At 33.2% G+C, this 20,048-nt stretch overlaps 1 protein-coding gene across 1 annotated transcript in view; it reads left to right on the forward strand.

The window, feature by feature from the left end:
• Nucleotides 1-19,599, forward strand: part of LOC131548641 (ankyrin repeat and LEM domain-containing protein 2) — a 20,550-nt gene extending 951 nt beyond the window's left edge. The window contains exons 2-13 of the mRNA XM_058790123.1: nt 859-1,188; nt 1,420-1,581; nt 2,674-2,861; nt 3,599-3,787; nt 4,950-5,072; nt 5,144-5,207; nt 7,777-7,961; nt 9,042-9,148; nt 11,752-11,888; nt 14,301-14,592; nt 15,395-15,526; nt 19,199-19,599. Of these exons, the coding sequence (XP_058646106.1) occupies nt 870-1,188; nt 1,420-1,581; nt 2,674-2,861; nt 3,599-3,787; nt 4,950-5,072; nt 5,144-5,207; nt 7,777-7,961; nt 9,042-9,148; nt 11,752-11,888; nt 14,301-14,592; nt 15,395-15,526; nt 19,199-19,343 (2,043 nt within the window). The 5' untranslated portion in view covers nt 859-869 and the 3' untranslated portion in view covers nt 19,344-19,599. The remainder of the gene's footprint in view (nt 1-858; nt 1,189-1,419; nt 1,582-2,673; nt 2,862-3,598; nt 3,788-4,949; nt 5,073-5,143; nt 5,208-7,776; nt 7,962-9,041; nt 9,149-11,751; nt 11,889-14,300; nt 14,593-15,394; nt 15,527-19,198) is intronic.
• The last annotated feature ends 449 nt before the right edge of the window (nt 19,600-20,048 follow it).

Genomic DNA, 20,048 nt, shown 5'->3' on the forward strand with positions numbered 1-20,048 from the left:
TGTTTAATACAGAGATGTTCGAACCTTTTAATATGAAGGGATACAAATCAAACTTCATTGAGAGCTGAAGGTCAAAACATAAAATGTATTAAATAATTTTTTAAGCAATTAAACAAAAATGTAAATTTTATTGTTTAGTTTTAATTGTTTTTATTGTTATTTTTATGGTATTTTTATTGTTTTCATCAGATTCACAAATACATATATACACACACACACACGCACACATATATGTACATATGTGTGTGTATATATATATATAAATTAGAAATTAATGCTTCAGTGGTATGTTTTCTTCCTATTTTGGCTTTGGTTTGAGCATGTGTAGTTTAATAATAATAATTATTATTATTGGTAATAATTGTCCTCATTTGTAAGTCGCTTTGGATAAAAGCGTCTGCTAAATGACTAAATGTAATGTAAATGTAATAATAATAATAATAAATGACCTCATATTTTTTTCTAATATATTTTGGTACAATTGTTTTCTTTTAGGCTGTTACCACTACCAGTGTTTCACCTGTAAAGATTTACATTACATTTATTTACATTTACAAGTATGCATTCAGCAGGTGTTTTTATCCAAGTGACTCAAACATCTCATGTTTGCATTTTAATTAAATGTTAAAAATCAATACACAATTATATATGAAGAGTTTATTTGCAAAAACAGATAACTCAGATATCAGATAACGTGCTGCTTTTGCAAGGTTCCACGAAAACTTTTCTTTTTCTATTCTATCTGTTTTCTTTTTATTTATTATATTACTGCGTTAAGCTAACTGAGACTTGTTATAGCATATCATTGCTCTTTTGTTGATTTTGATTGCTTCTATTGTCCTCATTTGTGGTCTGCAGGAGTTGCTGTTATGGAGGCGGTTCTGGAGCGACTGCAGACGCTGAGCGCGGATCAGCTGAGAGACGAGCTCACCGGCGTCGGACTCAGATGCGGCCCGGTCACGGCCACCACCAGGAGCGTCTTCGAGAAGAAGCTGGCTCGAGCTCTTCTGGGGGAGGCTGCGGTGCATTCTGGGAGCTCACTTCCTGTGGAGGAGCTCCAGCAGCCAATCAGTGAGCAGAACCGAGAGGAAGTGACTGGTGACGCTCAAACCCCAGAGCCGCAGCCGGACGGTCCGTGTGTTTATTACGGCGTGTGTCCTGAGCCAGACGACCCAGCGGTTGAAGAAGGTCTGTGGAAAGTGTACTAAAAAATTATATTTAAGTAAAAGTGTTGCTACTTAAAGCTGCGGTACATAATTTTTTTAGGGTTAAAAATGATCCGAAAAGTACCACAATTTAATTATACTCAAGAAAGTAGAAAAAAATGAAAAATGTACTCGAGTACTGTAACGAAAGTATTTGTAATTGTGCTTCTGAGAGCGTTTCATCGTGACCAGTGCTGACGTGTGATTGTTTCAGGATCGCCGCTTGTGTACGTCGATAAGATGAAGGCGCTGAAGGCCGTGATGAAGCTGAAAGGAGCTCGATTCAAAGCCTTTGCCTGTAAAGAAGACGCGGAGAACTTCGCTAAAGGTTTCTGTGTGTCGCCGCTCAAACCGTCTCTAGAGAAAACCAGCGCAGGTCAGTCCAACGCATCAAATAATGTTGTTTTCTCCACTAGGTGGCAACAAGTGACTGTTAAAACATTTATGTCATTGAATCATTCATTCAAGAGATTCGTTCAAAAACGCTGATTCATCCAGTAATGAAACAAGTGAAGTATTTATGAGTGAGTCATTGAATCATTCATGCAAACCACTTTTTCATAATTTTAATATAAAAATTGGTGTATTAAATATATTACATTTATATATTATATATTAAAATGTTTAATAATTCATTCAAATTATTCTGGATTCTGTTTTGTTTTTTTTTTTTTTTTTCAAATTCTTCTGGATTCGTTTTTTTCTTCTTCTTTTTTTTTCTTCTTTTTTTCTTTCATTCAAATTCTTCTGGATTCGGTTTTTTCTTTTTTTTCATTCAAATTCTTCGGGATTCTGTTTTTTTCTTGATTTTTTTTTTTTTTTCAAATTCTTCTGGATTTTTTTTTTTTTTTTTTTTTTTTTTCATTCAAATTCTTCTGGATTCTGTTAAGTGATCAAAAACATGTCTAATTAATTAAACTCATAACACTTATACAATTTAAAGGAATAATTCTCCCAAAAATTTAAATTACCGCACGATTTTCTCACCCTCACACCATCCTAGGTGTATATGACTTTCTTCTTTCAGACGAATGCAATCAGAGCTGGCTCTTCCAAGCTTTAGGATGGCAGTGAATAGGGGTCCAGATTTTGAAGCATAAAGTGCATAAATCCATCTAAAAAAGTGCTCCATGCGGCTCCAGGAGTTCTTGAAAGGAAAATATCCATATTTAAAACTTTATAATCTCTAGTTGCATGCTCGTTCATGAGAGTTGCGTTTTGAACTCCGCTGAGAATACAGTAAATTACATTTTTATGACTGGATTCTGTGATTCTGACTGTGTTTTCTGCAGGGCTGAGATCATAGGGCTCTAGACATGTTGCCTGTTAAAGAGATAGTTCACCCAAAAATGAAAAGTCTGTCATTAATTACTCGGCCTCATGTCGTTCCAAACCCGTAAGACCTTCGTTCATTTTTGGGTGAGCTGTCCCTTTAAGATGGCTTGTTGTTGATGGATTCTGTGTGCAGAGTGCTCTGTGAATTCAGACGCTGTGAACCTGGAGAAGGGCAATGAATTTAAGAGTCCTCGAACCCAAGACATGACGGCCAAACTGCGCAAAACCGTGGAGAGAGGAGACGAGGAGGCGTTCAGAGAGCTGGTCTGGGGAAATCCACGATATCTCATCGGATCCGGGGACAATCCCACTATCGTGCAGGTGCGCTTTCCATCTAAGATTTTTAATGTTTCTGTAAGAAGTCTCTTCTGCTCACCAAGGCTGCTTTTATTTGTTCAAAAATACAGTAAAAATAGTGAAATATTTTTATGATATAAACAGCTGCTTTCTGTGTGAATATCTGTTAAACTGTAATTTATTTCTGTGATCAAAGCTGAATTTTCAGCATCATTACTGCAGTCTTCAGTGTCACATGATCCTTCAGAAATCATAATAATATGCTGATTTGCTGCTCAAGAAACTATTATTAGCAGTAGTAGTAGTAGTAATAGTAATGATGATAATTAATAGTTTACTTTATATATAACTATTGTTATATTAATATTATAACAAATTATTGTTTTTATTTAAAAATGTAACATTTTTAAATAAATTAAATTATTTCTATTTAAAATTATTATAATTACAATTTCTATCAGCATGCAAAGTATAATAATGATCATTTTAATAAAAACAATTTTATAAATTAATATCAAATTTTATTATCATTATTATTAGTATTTCTGATTATTATCAATGTTGAAAACAGTTGTGCTGCCCAATATTTTTGTGGAAACTGATGCATTTTATTTTTCAGGATTCACAGATGAGTACAAAGTTCAAAGAATAGCATTTATTTGAAACATTTTACAAACACATTTTGTACAGTTTTCATTTTTGGTTGAACTGTTCCTTTAACACCAAGCATAATTTCCCCGTGGTTCATGTCTTGTGTGCAGGAGGGATGCAGATATAACGTCTTGCATGTGGCGGCTAAAGAGAACCAGGCGGGCATCGCTCGTCTGCTGCTGGAGACGCTGGAGGACCCCGAGTTCATGCGGCTCATGTATCCTAACGATAACGAGCTCATGCTGCGGCAGCGCATTCGATACATCGTCGATCTGTACCTCAACATGCCTGACAAAGCTGTGAGTGTGCTGATAATTACATTCAATTACTGGTGTTAAACTTAGAAGTGCTATTTATGTTGGCACACAAAGTATAATAATGATCATTTTGATAATAACAATTATAAAGTTAACAACAACTTTTATTTTTATTATTATTAGTAGTAATGATGATAATTAATAGTTTACAATATATATAACTGTTATTATATTAATATTTTAACAACAAATGAATGCTTTTAATTTAAAAATATAATATTTGTAAATTAAATTATTGCTATCAAAATTATTATAATTACAATTTCTATCAGCATGCAAAGTATAATAATGATCATTTTGATAATAACAATTATAAAGTTAACAACAACTTTTATTTTTATTATTATTATTATTATTATTATTATTATTATTATTATTATTATTATTATTATTATTATTATTATTATTATTATTATTATTATTATTAGTAGTAATGATGATAATTAATAGTTTACTTTATATATAACTATTGTTATATTAATATTATAACAAATTATTGTTTTTATTTAAAAATGTGACATTTTTAAATAAATTAAATTATTTCTATAAAAATTATTATAATTACAATTTCTGTCGGCACGCATAAAGTATAATGATCGTTTTAATATAAATTGTATAAATTAATATCAAATTTTATTATTAGTAGTATTAGTATTAGTGATATTAATTAATAGTTTAGTTTATATGTAACATTATAATATTAAATTACTGTTTTTATTTACAAATGTAACATTTTAAAATAAATTAAATGTACAGTTTTGTTACAATTTCTATCAGCATGCAAGGTATAATAATAATAATTTTAATAAGAACAATTAATATCAAATTTTATTAGTATTAGTGATAATAATTAACATGTAATATTTTTAAATAAATTAAATCATCGCTATAATTTCTATCGGCAAACAAAGTATAATAATGATCATTTTAATAATAATAATAACAAACAAGCATAATAAGAAATTATTATTATATTAAGAAAATTAATTGGTATTTAAATATTATAATTTTTTTTTTTAATATTACTGTTGTTGTTATTATTATTATCATTAGTAGTAGTAGTCATAGTAATAATATCTCAGCAAAGCAGTGAACGCCGTGCACCGAACATATATCGTGCTGACAGACGTGATTTTCTTCGCAGAGCAACGAGACGCCGCTGCACTTCGCGTGTAAGTTCGGATGTCCGGAGGTGGTGGATGTTCTGTGTTCACACCCGAGCATCGACAAACACTGCAGGAACAAATATGACCAGAAACCGTCCGCTGTAAGAAACTGACCCCTCTTAAACATGTCTGACTCTCATTCGTGAAATAACGGCACGCGTTCATTCTGCAGGTGATCTGTGAGCGCAAGAACAAGAGCAAGGAGGTGAAGCAGAAGATCGTGGAGTATTTGGAAGGTTTGTTTCCATCGTGATGCTCGAGCAGTGTTGGGGAATGTTACTTTTAAGTGTAATGCATTACAATGTTGCGTTACGCCCTAAAAAGTAACTAATGACGTTACTTTTTATGGAGAGTAATGCGTTATGTTACTTTGGAGTTACACTGTTCAGCAATAACAAAAATCAAACACAAATGTAATTTTTGCTCTGAATTGGATCTTAGAAGGTCAATAGCAAAGACATTAGTTAATAAAATGGGATTAAATGCATATTATATTATTCTTATTTAACATATTTAATTATTGCAGGCTTGTATAATATTCTAAGTTTGCATTTGACTGTTTTTATTAATTTTGAGGAACACTGAATGTGTTTTTGTGCAGGTGAGATGAGTAAATACATGTTGATATTTAGTCTAGAACATGAGAAACAAAGTAACTGTGTTACTTTAAAAATTATGCAAAAAAACTGCTGCTGGGGTGTAAAAAATATCCATAAATCGGTGCTATTTGGATGCGGATTCTTCGTATCATCAAAATACTCACAAATCCAAGGCACTCAAGTGTAAAAAATATATATATATATATATATATATATATATATATATATATATATATATATATATATATATATATATACACACACATATACATATATATGCATACATACATAAATAAATCTCAAAGTAATCTCATAAAATGCATCATAAATCAAGTACAAACAAAAAGAAAAATCCAATTCTCCATTTAATCCTGGAAATTGTGTTGCTTTGTGTTGAATCCAGAAAGATTCTCTCTGTTGTAATCTTTTTTTATCCTATCTCTTCCTCTTATTGACCTCTGAATATGCTCTATACCCACTATTTTCACTGTACCGGGGTCACCGTGATTTTTCTCTCTATAATGTAAGGCCATGAGATATTGAGGATTACAGATTCATATAGCGTTCTTATGTTCTGCTAATCTCATCTTTAATCAACTTTTAGTCATCCCTATGTAACAACAACCGCATACAACCTATACACCACAAATGAAGTATTGCGATTGATAAATGAATTTACCTTAAACTCACGGCCTGATGTTGCATCAATAAATATATTTGTCTTAAGCATATTCTCACAATGATTGCAATGAGCACATCTGCAATTTCCCACATTTGATCATAACCAGGTGATTGGTCTTTTAGAGGAAAGATGACTTCTCACCAGTTTATATTTAATAGTTGGAGCTCTTCTAAACACAGTGGAAGGAGATTCTGGTTAAGTTCGCTCATTAAGATTTCACAATCTTGTTTTTTTATGTGCCTCTGTACTGTATTGTGTAACAAAAGACTTGTACCAATAACTCATCTCAAATTATGCTTTTAGCTTTATTGTATGCTTTCTCAATCACGCTGTTTTTATATCCCCGCTCTTTAAATCTCTGAATCATATCTAATCAGCCATACTAAGACACATATGTGTTTCATTTTTGTTATTGGTGAACAGTGTTGGGCAAGTTACTCTCAGAATGTAATATATTACTCATTACTCCTTTCAAAAGTAATATTGTTACTTTATTTATTACTTTCTTGCAACGGTAATTAGTTACACTAATAGTTACATTACTGTTTCTTCACGCTCACAGAAGTTGTAACTGTATAGAATGTTACTAATAACATTGCGTTACAATATTGCGTTACTCCCTAAAAAAGTAACTAATTACGTTACTTAGTAACTATAATACTCATATACTCAAACTATATGCCTCGTCATTTGACCAAAATCCGCATTGGATCGCAGTCAGAAGTGATTACAAACACTCAATAGTGATTAACAGTGACATTCAAGTAGAAGTGTTGTATTCATCTCATTACTTGAAGCTAATTGTAATTTCTCCGTTACCCATATACGATTGTTTCATTATGTATTAATTATAGTAATATAATGTTGATCAGAGGGATGTAACTTACACAACAGTGTCCAGATCATATTTTTTCCTGACAAAATTAATATAATGCAATATTTCTATCTGCTGAATGTAAGCTTTTCCATATTCCAAGCTTGCCTGCTGCACTGGGGAGTCGTGAAAATTATGAAAATAAATCAAGGAATTATTGGATTTTAAATCAGCGGGGTCGAGGCATTAGAAGTAACTAAGCTGTTTTATGGATGGTAATTGCAATATTATTACTGAAATCTTATTACAGTAACTAAGTTACTAGTAAGTAGTTACCGCCCAACACTGTTGGTGAATAGTGTTAAACTTTCTTCTCCTGCGTCATATTCTTCATGTGATTTGTTTGCGTGGCGCCCTCTACTGTACAGACGTGAATTTACATTTCCTTCAGCCTGAGCCGTATTCACTTCAATTTTGGTGTGAAAAGAATTTTCACATTTGTAAAAATAACTTTTTTTTATGTTAAAAACAAACAAGCAAACCCTGCCCAGATTTTAAAAGTAACTCAAAAGTAACATAACGCATTACTTTTCATAAAAAGTAACTAAGTAACGTAATTAGTTACTTTTTTAGGGAGTAACGCAACATTGTAATGCAATACTTTTAAAAGTAACTTTCCCCAACACTGGTTGTTGGTGTTTTTGTCACAGACAGATTTTATGTGCCGTTGCTGCGGGCCGCAGATAACACGCTGCATCCGGTGATTGGCGCCCCCTGGTGTCTCGGGTCACCGGAGTCCAGCGGTCAGTTATACAGGCCTGACAGGATGATGGACAGCCCCAAAAACCCAATAATGACCCTCACGGCTTTTGCTGGTCCTCTGACTTCATCAAAGGTGCTTTATACCTCTTTGAATCTCACTTGTAATTGCATAAATGAGCAGCAACAGAAGTGATCATGTTCATAAATATAATGATCACAGTAATTTTTTTAACTAATTTCGGTAAAAGTGTTTTTTAAATTAAATAATTTTTTCTTGTAAAAATATAATGTTAATATATTTTAAATTATTGTTATTAAAATGTAAAAGTATGTAAAAAAAAAGCATAACATTAATAACTAATAAAATATTATTATTAAATAATGTAATTTAAATATAACAGTATTCTTATTATCATTATTTCAAACCAGCATAATAGAGAATCATCATTATACTTTAAAAATAAACTGTTGTTGTTAAAATATTATAATGACAATTTTTGTTGGCATGGAAACTATATGAATAATAATTTAATAACATTAAAATAATAATAATAAAAATGTTATTATTTTTAAATTGTTGTTGTTTTTATTATTACTAGTATTATTACCATTAGTAGTAATAATAGTAAAAGGATTTTTAGATATAACATTATTGTCATTATTGTTATTACAAACAAGCATACTAAATTATTCTTTTATAATTTTTAAAAACATGTAATTTATTGTTTTAAAAATTATTATATTCAGTTAGAACAAAATTATTATTATTATCATTAATAATTATAAATACTTTTAAATATAAAGTTATTGTCATTATTGCAAACAAGTATAAAAGTTATTGTTTTATAATTAAAAGAAATGCATTATTGTTATTAGAATTATTATATTACTATTTCTGTTGGCACACAAAATACAACAATAATTTAAATGACAATTTTAAAATCAATAATATTATTTTTATTAGTAACAGCAATAACAATAATCATCATCGTAATAATATAATCTGTAATAATTAATAATTAGTTTAGGACCACAATTCCTTTGCAAAGGAAGAAGAGAAACGAAGAACAACAAACGAATAGGACAGGTGTAAACGGAGAGCTGGAGAACATATGCAAATACCCCAAACAAATGCACCATTCACACACAGAATGGCAAACAACAAACAATAAGATCTGCAAAGCCGTTAAACTGAGATGGTGTTTTCCTGCAGGCCGAGGAGTTTCACAGACTGTGGAAGACGCCGCGGCGGGAACGAGCCGGATATTTCCATCAGATCCTGAAGACGGATTCAGAGCGCGGCGCAGAGAGAGTCGGCCGGTGAGCATGCTCATTACATTAATAACACTAACCTCTAGGGATGTAACGATATCAAAATCTCACGATACGATATTGCGATATTTAAAAAAAAAAAAGACATATTTTTTAAATTTTATTTTGTACGTTTTAAAGTTTAATTATTCTATTTAATGCACTTTGAGAGTTCAAAATTAAGAGCTCCATCCCATGTTCTTAACTAAGAAAACTTAAGTCAGAAAAAACTCAGTGCATTGACTTGTACCTGAACTTTAAAGAGGACTCAAGCCTCTTTTTATTTGTGATATACTGTCTGAGTCTAAATTACATTCACACTGGTGTTTCAGGAAGCCAAACAAATTAGAATAGAATAATAATAATAGCAACAGTGACAGTAATAGCCATATATTGTAATACAATTGCACTGTAAAATAAATGAAAATTAATATTTCATAGGTATATTATGAAGGGAAATCACAATACTTCTTTCCTAATTTCTACACTTGAAAGAGATATTTTGAAGTTGGACTGCATTTAAGCCGCTCGCTGTCAGTAATTCATATACTGCGCTTTTATTTTGAAGGAAAACTCGAAAAAAAACTCGAATCGGACATACGCCGTCGGCTGTGCGTCGGTTTTTATTTATACCTCTGATAGATGCATCAGCCGTGACGGCGGCACATAAATATCAAAGAACAGATCATTTATTTAAAACTACATGTTTTAATATGGTTTCTGTTTTTCAAAACTGATGTGAGACAAGTGTGGTGCTAATCAGCATGAGAAGGTGCCAATAAAAGGTCCGTACACCATACTAATCAAGCAATACAACTGTTTATTGTTGGTATGCAGCTGATATCAATAATAATGACAATAATCATAGGTAAATACATAAAAGAATAGTAATAATCAAAAATGACCCTAACCCCAACCTCCCAATTAGGTGCACTTCGTTTTAATTACAGAAAAAGATGAGTTCTTAATTGGCAATATCTCTGAGGTTTCGTAATCAACGTGGTGCCAGAATCCTGCACCTAATATTGTCCAAACGACAACAGTTTCCAACCTTATCTTGAAGGTCAATGCAATAGACTCCCTTATGCTTTCCCAGGAGATAGTGATGTTGATTTGCATTAATTGCGACCTTGAAAGTATCCCCTTAAATTACGTTCCCACTCTGTTCAGCGCACAAAACAACCATCCTTTACACTGCAAGATGGCATTCTTTTAATCTCCACAAGGACATGGCAGAACAACATTGTTTGTCGCGGACAACAAAGTGATGCATAATGCTATGTTTTATAATAAATGATAAGACACTTGTTCTTTGTTGTGTGTAACATTAAAATATATTAAAGTGCAAAAAAACTAACTCGAATAACGACAAAACATTGTAAAAACACTTAAAGTGCCTTAATATATTTAAACCAGTTCGTTTGACAGATACTGTGCCAAAGCATAATGCCCCAAAACAAATATATTTTAAAAACTGCACTTTTTGTCGGATGAAGACATATCCAACCAGAAAATCTGAGCATATCACACCAGTCCTCAGGTCCTTACACTGGCTTCCAGTTACATTTAGGATTGATTTTAAAGTACTTTTACTCGTTTATAAATCACTCAATGGCCTAGGACCTAACAGATATGCTCACTGAATATAAACCTAACAGACCACTCAGATCATTAGGATCGAGTCAGTTAGAAATACCAAGGGTCACACAAAACAAGGGGAGTCTGTTTTAGCTATTATGCCGCCCGCAGTTGGAACCAGCTTCCAGAAGAGATCAGATGTGCTAAAACATTAGCCACATTTAAATCCAGACTCAAAACTCATCTGTTTAGCTGTGCATTTGTTGAATGATCACTGTGCTACGTCCCAACTGACTGCACTGTATTTTATGTTTACATTTAGTCATTTAGCAGATGCTTTTATCCAAAGCGACATACAAATGAGGACAATGGAAGCAATCAAAATCAACAAAAGAGCAACGATATGCAAGTGCTATAACAAGTCTCGGTTAGCTTAACCCAGTACACATTTTTTTTTTTATTATTATATAATAAATAAAATGAAAAAGAATAGAGAAGCTAGTGTTAGTTTTAGTGTTTTTTTAAGAAAAACAAGCAGTTAGTAAATGAATAGAGTGCAAGTCTAAAAGGGGCAAGTTTTTTTTTAACAATTACATATACATATACATACAATAAAAAGAAAACTAATAGATAGAACAGAAAGCGAATAGAGAGTGCAAGTGTTAGAGCGTCAAGTGAATGTGGCCCTCCTGACTGATTATCACACTCATGTATATTATAATTATGTATAATCATTTTAAATTTTTAACTCTTTTAAATTAATTTTAAATCAATTTCTAAATCATTTAAAAGTTTTTCCCTGTTTAATTGTTGAGATTTTTTTTTTTTATTATTATTTTACTTCCTTTGAATTACCATTATGTATGAAATGTGCTATATAAATAAACTTGCCTTGCCTATCGTTTCATATCGTCATGTGACCACGATAATATCGAGACCGTTTTGCTATCATTTGCATATAATAATTTGCTATTATTGATAATGTCTTTATATCCCTACTAAACTCCATTAATCCTGCGTGGCCGTGTGTGCAGAGAGCTGGCTCGTGAGATGGGACTCCCGTGGGCCGAATACTGGGCTTTCCTCCGCTGCTTCATCGATCTGAGCAGCAGCGACGGGCTGGAGATGCTGGAGGAGCACCTGAGCTTCACAGTCAACCGTTCATCCGCAGGTCACTTTCTGAGCGCATCTTCCTGAGCTTACTCAGGGTCTTACTTGCATTGTACCGCACAGCATTTTCACCAGATAAAAATCCACCTACTCCTCATTTTTTAATCCCCTTTAAATCAAGTCAATCTCACTAGGCCTGCTGTTTTGACTCTCACCGCAGTGTGACGTCACATTTCGGAGGGCGGAGCCACTTGGCGTTGATTGACAGCCCTGCGTTGCTATAGTGATAATACATGTATCACTCCAGACTCCTTTGTGAATGTGATGTTGTTATAGTGCTTAGAGTTTTAACCAAATTTGAGTGCGTTCATTAAGTATTTTTAGCTGATGAGCGCCGAGCCTGTGAGATTAGTTTGTGCTGTTTGTTGCACGAGATTCGTTCGGTAGCACGTTCGTGCGGTTCGGTCCGAGCTCTGTAATGCACTGAAAGTTTCGTCCCACTTTCATTGCATCTGTCTTCCCATATGTACGGCTGAACACTGGTTCTCTCGCTCTCGGGTATGTTGCTTATACCGGCTGTTTATTGCTGTAGATATACAATGAAGAGAGACGCAACGCCCTCTTCTGGAGACGGGCGGGAATATGCAGCTCATTTGCATTTAAAGCCATACACTCCAAATCAGCTCATTTTTAGACACACCCCAAAAATGACACAGCTTATACTACTGTTTCAGCTATTAAAATAGTTCTGTTTTGTACGTAATGGCAAAGTGATTAAATTTTGTTTATTTTTTAAGTTAATTTAGAAAAACGTTTGGAGCGTTTTTTGTTCGTTATAAGTTTTTGTTTTTTAAAGTAACGACCAAGCGGCCAGCGGCATACAGTAAGCTGATCATAGTGTATGTTTGATCAATTTAGCCTTCTCAAATCATCACGACTTGCCTAAAATAAAATCTATAGATATAAAACAGTTCAAGCATATAACAATGTTTAAACGTTAAACCTAGATAAATGTGCGCTGTATCCAATAGTTTGTGCGGAGAGTGGATGCTAAAGCGCGCTTTGCAGGACGTGGAGACGCCAGGGTAGATCACTTGCATTTTTTTTCAGTGGATAGTGGATACGCCATCATTTTTGCTCTTAAAGGTAAGAGTAATGCATCATTCGGAACTGTAAAGGGTCTACTTTTATTTGTGTGCACTCACAGTATCAACAAACATGATGTGCTTTCTGCCGTCTCGGTCTTGAACAGTAGCGCTTCACAAAAATGAACCAAAACTCAGCAAATACATGCCTCACAGACATGATAAATATATCTATAGAAAGCTTTAAATTACTACTTAATGAAATAAAACATTATAATCATAATCATAATCCATAAAGATGCATTTCTCTCTAAAGGCGCATCTAAAGAGGAGACGGCGAGTCAGGATCGGCATCTTCATCCTTGCGACACAGACTCAGAAAACACAACTTTTATTTGTGTACACTCACAATGAAAACAAAACATTGTGCTTTTGTAAAATAAAGAAAACCAATAGGATGTCGCTTTCTGCCGTTTGAGTTTAAGTGTGTCACAAAAATGAACTGAAACTCAGCATACTGTATATACGTTACGTGTCACACTGAGCGCAAGCGAAGGGAAAAACAGCATAAGCATACAAAAAATTATTAATATGTGCAGAAAATGTCTGAGAGCACAAAAAACTGAAATATAACCAAGGAAAACTTTGTGTGTAATTTGGATAATTTTGCATTAATATTTCAGTTTTGTGCAATATGATTTTAAATGTGCTTAAAGTTTTGATTCATGCTTATTATTATAATTTTTTTTTAAATGCGTTATTAAATTTTTTGATTCACACATTATTTTTTGATCCATGACCATTGTTTGCTATTCTGATAACTTTGCTTTCATTTTTCAATTTTGTGCAATATAATTTAACTTGCGTTTTTAAAATTTTGGTTTCACACTTGTTTTTTTGTTTTTTTAATCCGTGACTGCAATACATTTGGCGGGAATTTGATCCCATAGTTTCCGCCACTGAATAAAAAAATAAAAAAGGTAATTGCGACTTTTTATCTCAAAATTCTGACGTTTTTTCTCGCAATTGCGAGTTTACATCTCAGAATTGCGTCATAAAACTCACAATTCTGACTTTTTTTCTGAGAATTGTGAGATATAAATTCACAATTGCGAGTTATAAAGTCAGAATTGCAAGATAAAAAGTCACAATTACCTTTTTTATTTTTTTATTCAGTGGTGGAAGCGGGCTTCAATATTATTCTGTGTCTCAAAAATTGAGTTAAAGTTTTCTGAAGGTTCCAAAGTACATTTAAAAAAAAAAAAAAATGTTTTCTTAAAAATGTTGTTGTTGTGTATCACTGCAGCTTTGAGTCCAAGACAAATTTCCTGCAAAGGACAATAAAGTATAACTCTAACTCTAATGTCTTGTGTTTTCTTGTGTCAAAGGCCGCTCTGATCGGTCGTCTGGGGCGTTTCTTGATTCAGATGAAGCAGATGAACTACATCCGTTCCCGGTACGAGATCTGCTGCAGGAGTTTGAGAAGGTTCTGCTGGAGCGGAGCGCAGACTCTGGCTGCGCGGCTGATGAAGACGGCTCCAGCTGCGGCTCAGAAGAGTATTTCACCGCCGACGAGGACACAGAGGACGGCTCGGTCCAGCCGGACTCCTCCAGCTCCTCCTTTAAATCCACACACAGCACCACGGATCTGAGCCACAGAGCTCATGTGTTTATAGCAGGGTAAGACAGAACACACTAGAGCTGTCAAAAAAATGAATATTTTGAATATTCGTCGAATTTAAGATAAAAATCCACATCAACGTTTTTGCATTCGAATTTTTGGTGTGCGTCAGGCAGCCTTATCAGTGGTGCACGAGATGCGATGACGATGTAGGTGTCGTTGCATTTTAATGCTTTTTTTTTTAGCTTATCCAGTTGAACCCACTGCTGTTCATTCAAAATATTGCAGAAAAAGAGAACATCAATGCGGTCAAAACTGAAACCAAGCCATTCACACAGAACGCATATTTATCGCATTTTCTAGATAGACATCTATCACCGTTGCGCTCGCGTCTCGCACAAGAGAGCTGCATGTTTAGAAATCCATGTAAAATTAATGCAAGTTCAACTTTTAAAAAACATGTCTCGACTTTATGCCGTTTTTTTTCCCATCCCACTGCATCTCATGTTTTTAAATTAAAAAAGTACTCTTTGTGATTGGTTTTCGGTCGTTTGTATTCTAATTGTTTAAGCAACTTAATTAATTATATATAGTTTAAAAACATTATTTTAAACATTATGCACTTTTTTCACAGATAGTCGTGTTATTTTATTGCTTTGTAGAAACGTGCATTAATAATATTTTGCTTGATGCGCCCTCTTGTGGACTCAGGAGTATTCAAATATTGATAATATTCAAGTACAAAATTAGAATTTAGTTTTTCAGAGATTATGACAGCCCTAGAACACACTGATCAGACTCATTCATGAAAATGCATTTTCTAAGCTCCTTTTCTGATTCTTCTGCTTCTCTTTTGGCCAGTAATTCCCCGACCAAGCTGGACAGTGATGTTCTTGTAGCGCTGAATGACGTGGAGATCGAGCCGCTCTCATATCCCAGCGTCCTCCGGTGGAGGAACATGATCTTGTCCTATTCTCCATCACAACGACAGAGGTAGTGCTGAGTCCAGAAGACTCTTATTCAAGTTCAGATTGTCTCAAATGTTCTATAGTTGAGAAAATATTTATTTAAATTATTATAATTATATTATTTAACTTTATTAAATTATTATAAATTTAATAATCAAGGTTATTCTTAAATTTATTATTTATTCTATCAATCGTATATTTTCCATTTATTATTTAATTCTTAAAATAAATAGTATTAAATTCCTAAACTTTATGAAATTATTATAAATGTTAAATAATGTTATTATTTATTTATTCTTTATTAAAAATTTTATAATTACAATATCTGTTGGCACACAAATTTATTCTATCAATCATACTTAGTTTATTGTAAAATTTTTAAAATTAATTTTATCACATTTATAAACTTTATTTTAAATTTAAATGTATTAATCAATGTTATTCTTAAATTTATCTTTTATTCTTTATTCTATCAATCATATTTTCCAGAAAATAAATTGCACCTGTCTACACCGTAAAAAAAGAAAAAGAAAAGGAAGGTTATTTGTGAATGTTTTACATGAAAAATTCAGTCTTTCTACTTTAAAACTTCATGTTTTATTCAATGTTACTTTCCCTTTTTTTTTTGTAATTGTTTCTGAAATTCACTAGCAATATCTGAGAGAAAATTGTTCCTGCACTGAATTTTTTCTGTATGTTTAAGTCACAACGAATCCAAAAACTCATTGTTTAGAGGAAAAAGAAAATAAAACACAAATAAGTCCAGTGTAAATCGCATTTTATTACATTCAAATAAACTGAAATGTTTCGAAACATAAATTCTATTCAGAAAAGAACAGGAATGCAAAGTTGAAGTATGAAACAAGCATTAGACAACTGAAATTAGCAGTGTGTGTGAAATGCAATATACAAATAAACTTGGGCTCATGCATCTCTAAAACAAGTCAAAAATACTGAGGAAAAACAGCACTTTATTGCAGTGTGATCAGATGTACAGTAAAAGTTATTCATATTCTAGTGCTTTGAATCAGAGCTGTTCAATCCTATTGTTTTTGTAATATGAATTCATTAATGGACATTGGTTGCAAACTTTGAAGTGCCAATAAACTCATTGTGCATGATAATGTTTGTGAATGCAGTAGGGGTGGGCGATATGGCAAAAATATAATATCACGATATTTTTAAGAAAAATCACGATTTTATCACGATTCTTTGTCATGTTGGTTTTACTATTTTGCAAGTTGTCTGAGCATTACAGCCAAACTAATTTCCCTATTATAAAGACAAAACCTTTCAAGATAACAAAAATATTAAAAAAGAATGGTGGATATTTAGGCCAAAGTGGGCGAAGATAAAAATCTTTGTCATTATTTTATCTTTGTTATTAAAAAATGAGAACAAAGATACACATTACAAATACACATACTATACAAATAAAACAGTGTTTTATTTTCAGGTACAATAGGTGTATTTAGCAGGAGCATTCGAGAAATTGAATCAACAAATATAAAAATAAAACACTATATAGATTGATTCCTATTAAATCAACTGTATTAACGTTTTTCAGTCAAGAGTAGTGAGTGATTTTTCTCTTTGTGTTTTGGTGTTTTATTAACATTGAAGGAATAATTAACCCCAAAATAAAAAGTGTTTTATATTTATACCATCATTTACTCACTCAAAAGTTTCTTTAAACCTGAATGAGTTTCTTCTGCTAAACATAAATGCTGTTTTGAGGAACATGGAAAACCAAACAGTTGCTGGTCCCCAGTGACTTATTCCATAGTATTTTTTTTTTCCTTCTATCAAAAGTCAATGTGGACCAGATACTATTTGGTTACCCACATTCTTCAAAATATTTTATTTTGTGTTCAGCACAAGAAAGAAATTAATACAGGTTTGGGACAACATGCGAGTTAGTAAATAATGACAGAAATTACATTTTAAGGTGAACTATCCCTTTAATGACAGTCGGCAGCATGTTCAGTACTGCCCCTGTAAGACATGCACGCATCTAATATACAGAGGCACGCATCCGTTTTCTCTCAGCTGTTTACTTACTCATTTTAGACATAAGCAACGGAGTCTATACATAAACCTTGTGTGTTTTGACAGTATTAGTGCACAAGATAACTTAGTTCAGTAATCAGGTGCTTTTTGACAGGCTTTAGCTCGCGCGCTTCGGGTGTACGGGCTCAGAAAAAGCGCACGTCAGACCGACGCGTGAATAAAACATTTAACCGGCAAGGCTTTAAAGCAGATCCGAATAATGTACAGTATATTAAGACGGAGGAATAAGAACTGCAGCTGATAGAATGTGCGCTGTAGCACGATACTACGATATTTCTTCAAAAGCAGATCGTGGAGACATTTTTATCGTCCACGATCAAAAATCGTCATATCGCACACCTCTAGAATGCAGGAAAAAAAGCTGCATCTGAAGTATGAGTTGTGCTCATAAATTTGCATGCACATTGCAGAATATGCAAAATGTTAATAATTTGAACAAAATAAGAGGGATCATGAAAATTGCATGTTATTTTTTATTTAATACTGTCCTGAATAAGCTATGTCACATAACAGATGTTTATAAATACCCCACAAGACAAAATAATAACTTAAATGACCCCGTTCAAAAGTTTACATACCCTTGAATCTTAATACTATGTGTCGTTTCCTGGATGATCCACGACTCTTTTTATATTTTGTGATAGTTGTTCATGAGTCCCTCGTTGGTCCTGCTGTTCTTCAGAAAAATCCTCCAGCTCCTGCGCATTCTTTAGTTTTCCAGCATCTTCTGCAGATTTGAACCCTTTCCAAAAGTGACTATGATTTTGAAATCCATCTTTTAACACTGAGGGCAATTATGGGACTCAAACACAACTATTACAAAAGGTGGAAACATGTACTGATGCTCAAGAAGGCCACAGAATGCATTAAGAGATGGGGGGTGAAAACTTTTTAAATCGGATGATCAAGGTAAATTGTGCTTATTTTGTCTTCTGGGAAACATGTAAGTATTTATGTAGCTTCTTAAGTGCAGTACTAAATGAAAAAAAAAAAGATTGAACAAGTTAAAATGAGAAGAATTTACACATCATCATCCTGTTCAAAAGTTTTCACCCCCCGGCTCTAAATGCATTGTTGCCTTCTTGAGCGTCAGTACATGTTTCCACCTTTTGTAATAGTTATGCATGAGTCCCTCAATTGTCCTCAGTGTTAAAAGATGGATCTCAAAATCATAAAGTCACTTTTGGAAAGGGTTAAAATATGCAGAAGATGCTGGAAAACCAAAGAATGCGCAGGAGCTGGAGGATTTTTCTGAAGAACAGCAGGCAGGCAACAAGGGACTCATGAAAATATAAAAAAGAGTCGTGGATCATCCAGGAAACGACACATAGATTATTAAGATTAAAGGGTATGTAAACTTTTGAACGGGGTCATTTAATTTATTATTTTGTCTTGTGGAGTATATGTAAACATCTGTTATGTGAAATAGCTTATTCAGGAGAGTACTAAATAAGAAATAACATGCAATTTTCATGATCCCTCTTATTTAGTTAAAATTATTAACATTTTGCACATTCTGCAAGGTGCATGTAATCTTATGAGCACAACTGTATATGTATGAGATATATGTAATATAAAATTATAATGCATTGAAGTATGTTTCCTTGTTACATGGTGTGATTTTCAGCTGGCCGTCCCCCTCACAGATGAACAGAGACATGGCCTTCAAACTGAACTGGTTAACCGTCTCGCCCAAGTTCAGAAGCCCCGGTCAATTTAACCCTCAGCGGTTCACGTTGAGCCCGCCGAGCAAACCCTACAGTCGCCTTTAACCAGAGCTTCAGCTCAGAAACTCTCAGCAGATCACTTTCTACTAGTGCTTTTATTACAAGTTAAACTATGTTTTATGCAATTTTCTATTTTTGCACAGCAATTGTGTTGTCTTTAATAATTGCACTAATTTTCCTGCATGATAATGTTTGTGAATGCTGGGGAAAAAAGCTGCATCTTAAGTTTGATATATGTAATATATAATTATAATGCATTGACGTATGTTTCCTTGTTACATAAAGATTTGTTAAGAAAACAGTTTTGTTGCATTTGGTGTGTTTTCTCAATCCACACAAAGGTGCAAACTAAGTGACAGATCTGTGTACATGTAAGTATTGCAGTATTAATCACATGCAACACGTGTTTTTTTTTACTCTGTACCAGCAGATGGCACTAGTAAAATCTGTAAACAATCACCTCTGACTGGGTTTACAGGTTTTATTGTTGTAATATTCTCCTCAGATGACTTCATATCACGTAAAACCATAAAAACAATTAATTTAATGTGACTTTATAAAATGAAATTGTGTTTTCTCTACACTTAAAACAGATGTATGTCAGGATGCTTTATTTTATACAACCATGAACATCCATGTCAGATTAGTTGCTGTTGGGATTGAGTGTAAACCTAAATGTGTGTGTGTGTGTGTACTGGTATATATGGTTTATGAGGACACAAATCTGTATAATAACATGGGTATTACAAT

The sequence above is a fragment of the Onychostoma macrolepis genome, chromosome 10 (genome assembly GCF_012432095.1).
Source record: "Onychostoma macrolepis isolate SWU-2019 chromosome 10, ASM1243209v1, whole genome shotgun sequence".
Taxonomy (NCBI): Eukaryota; Metazoa; Chordata; class Actinopteri; order Cypriniformes; family Cyprinidae; genus Onychostoma; species Onychostoma macrolepis.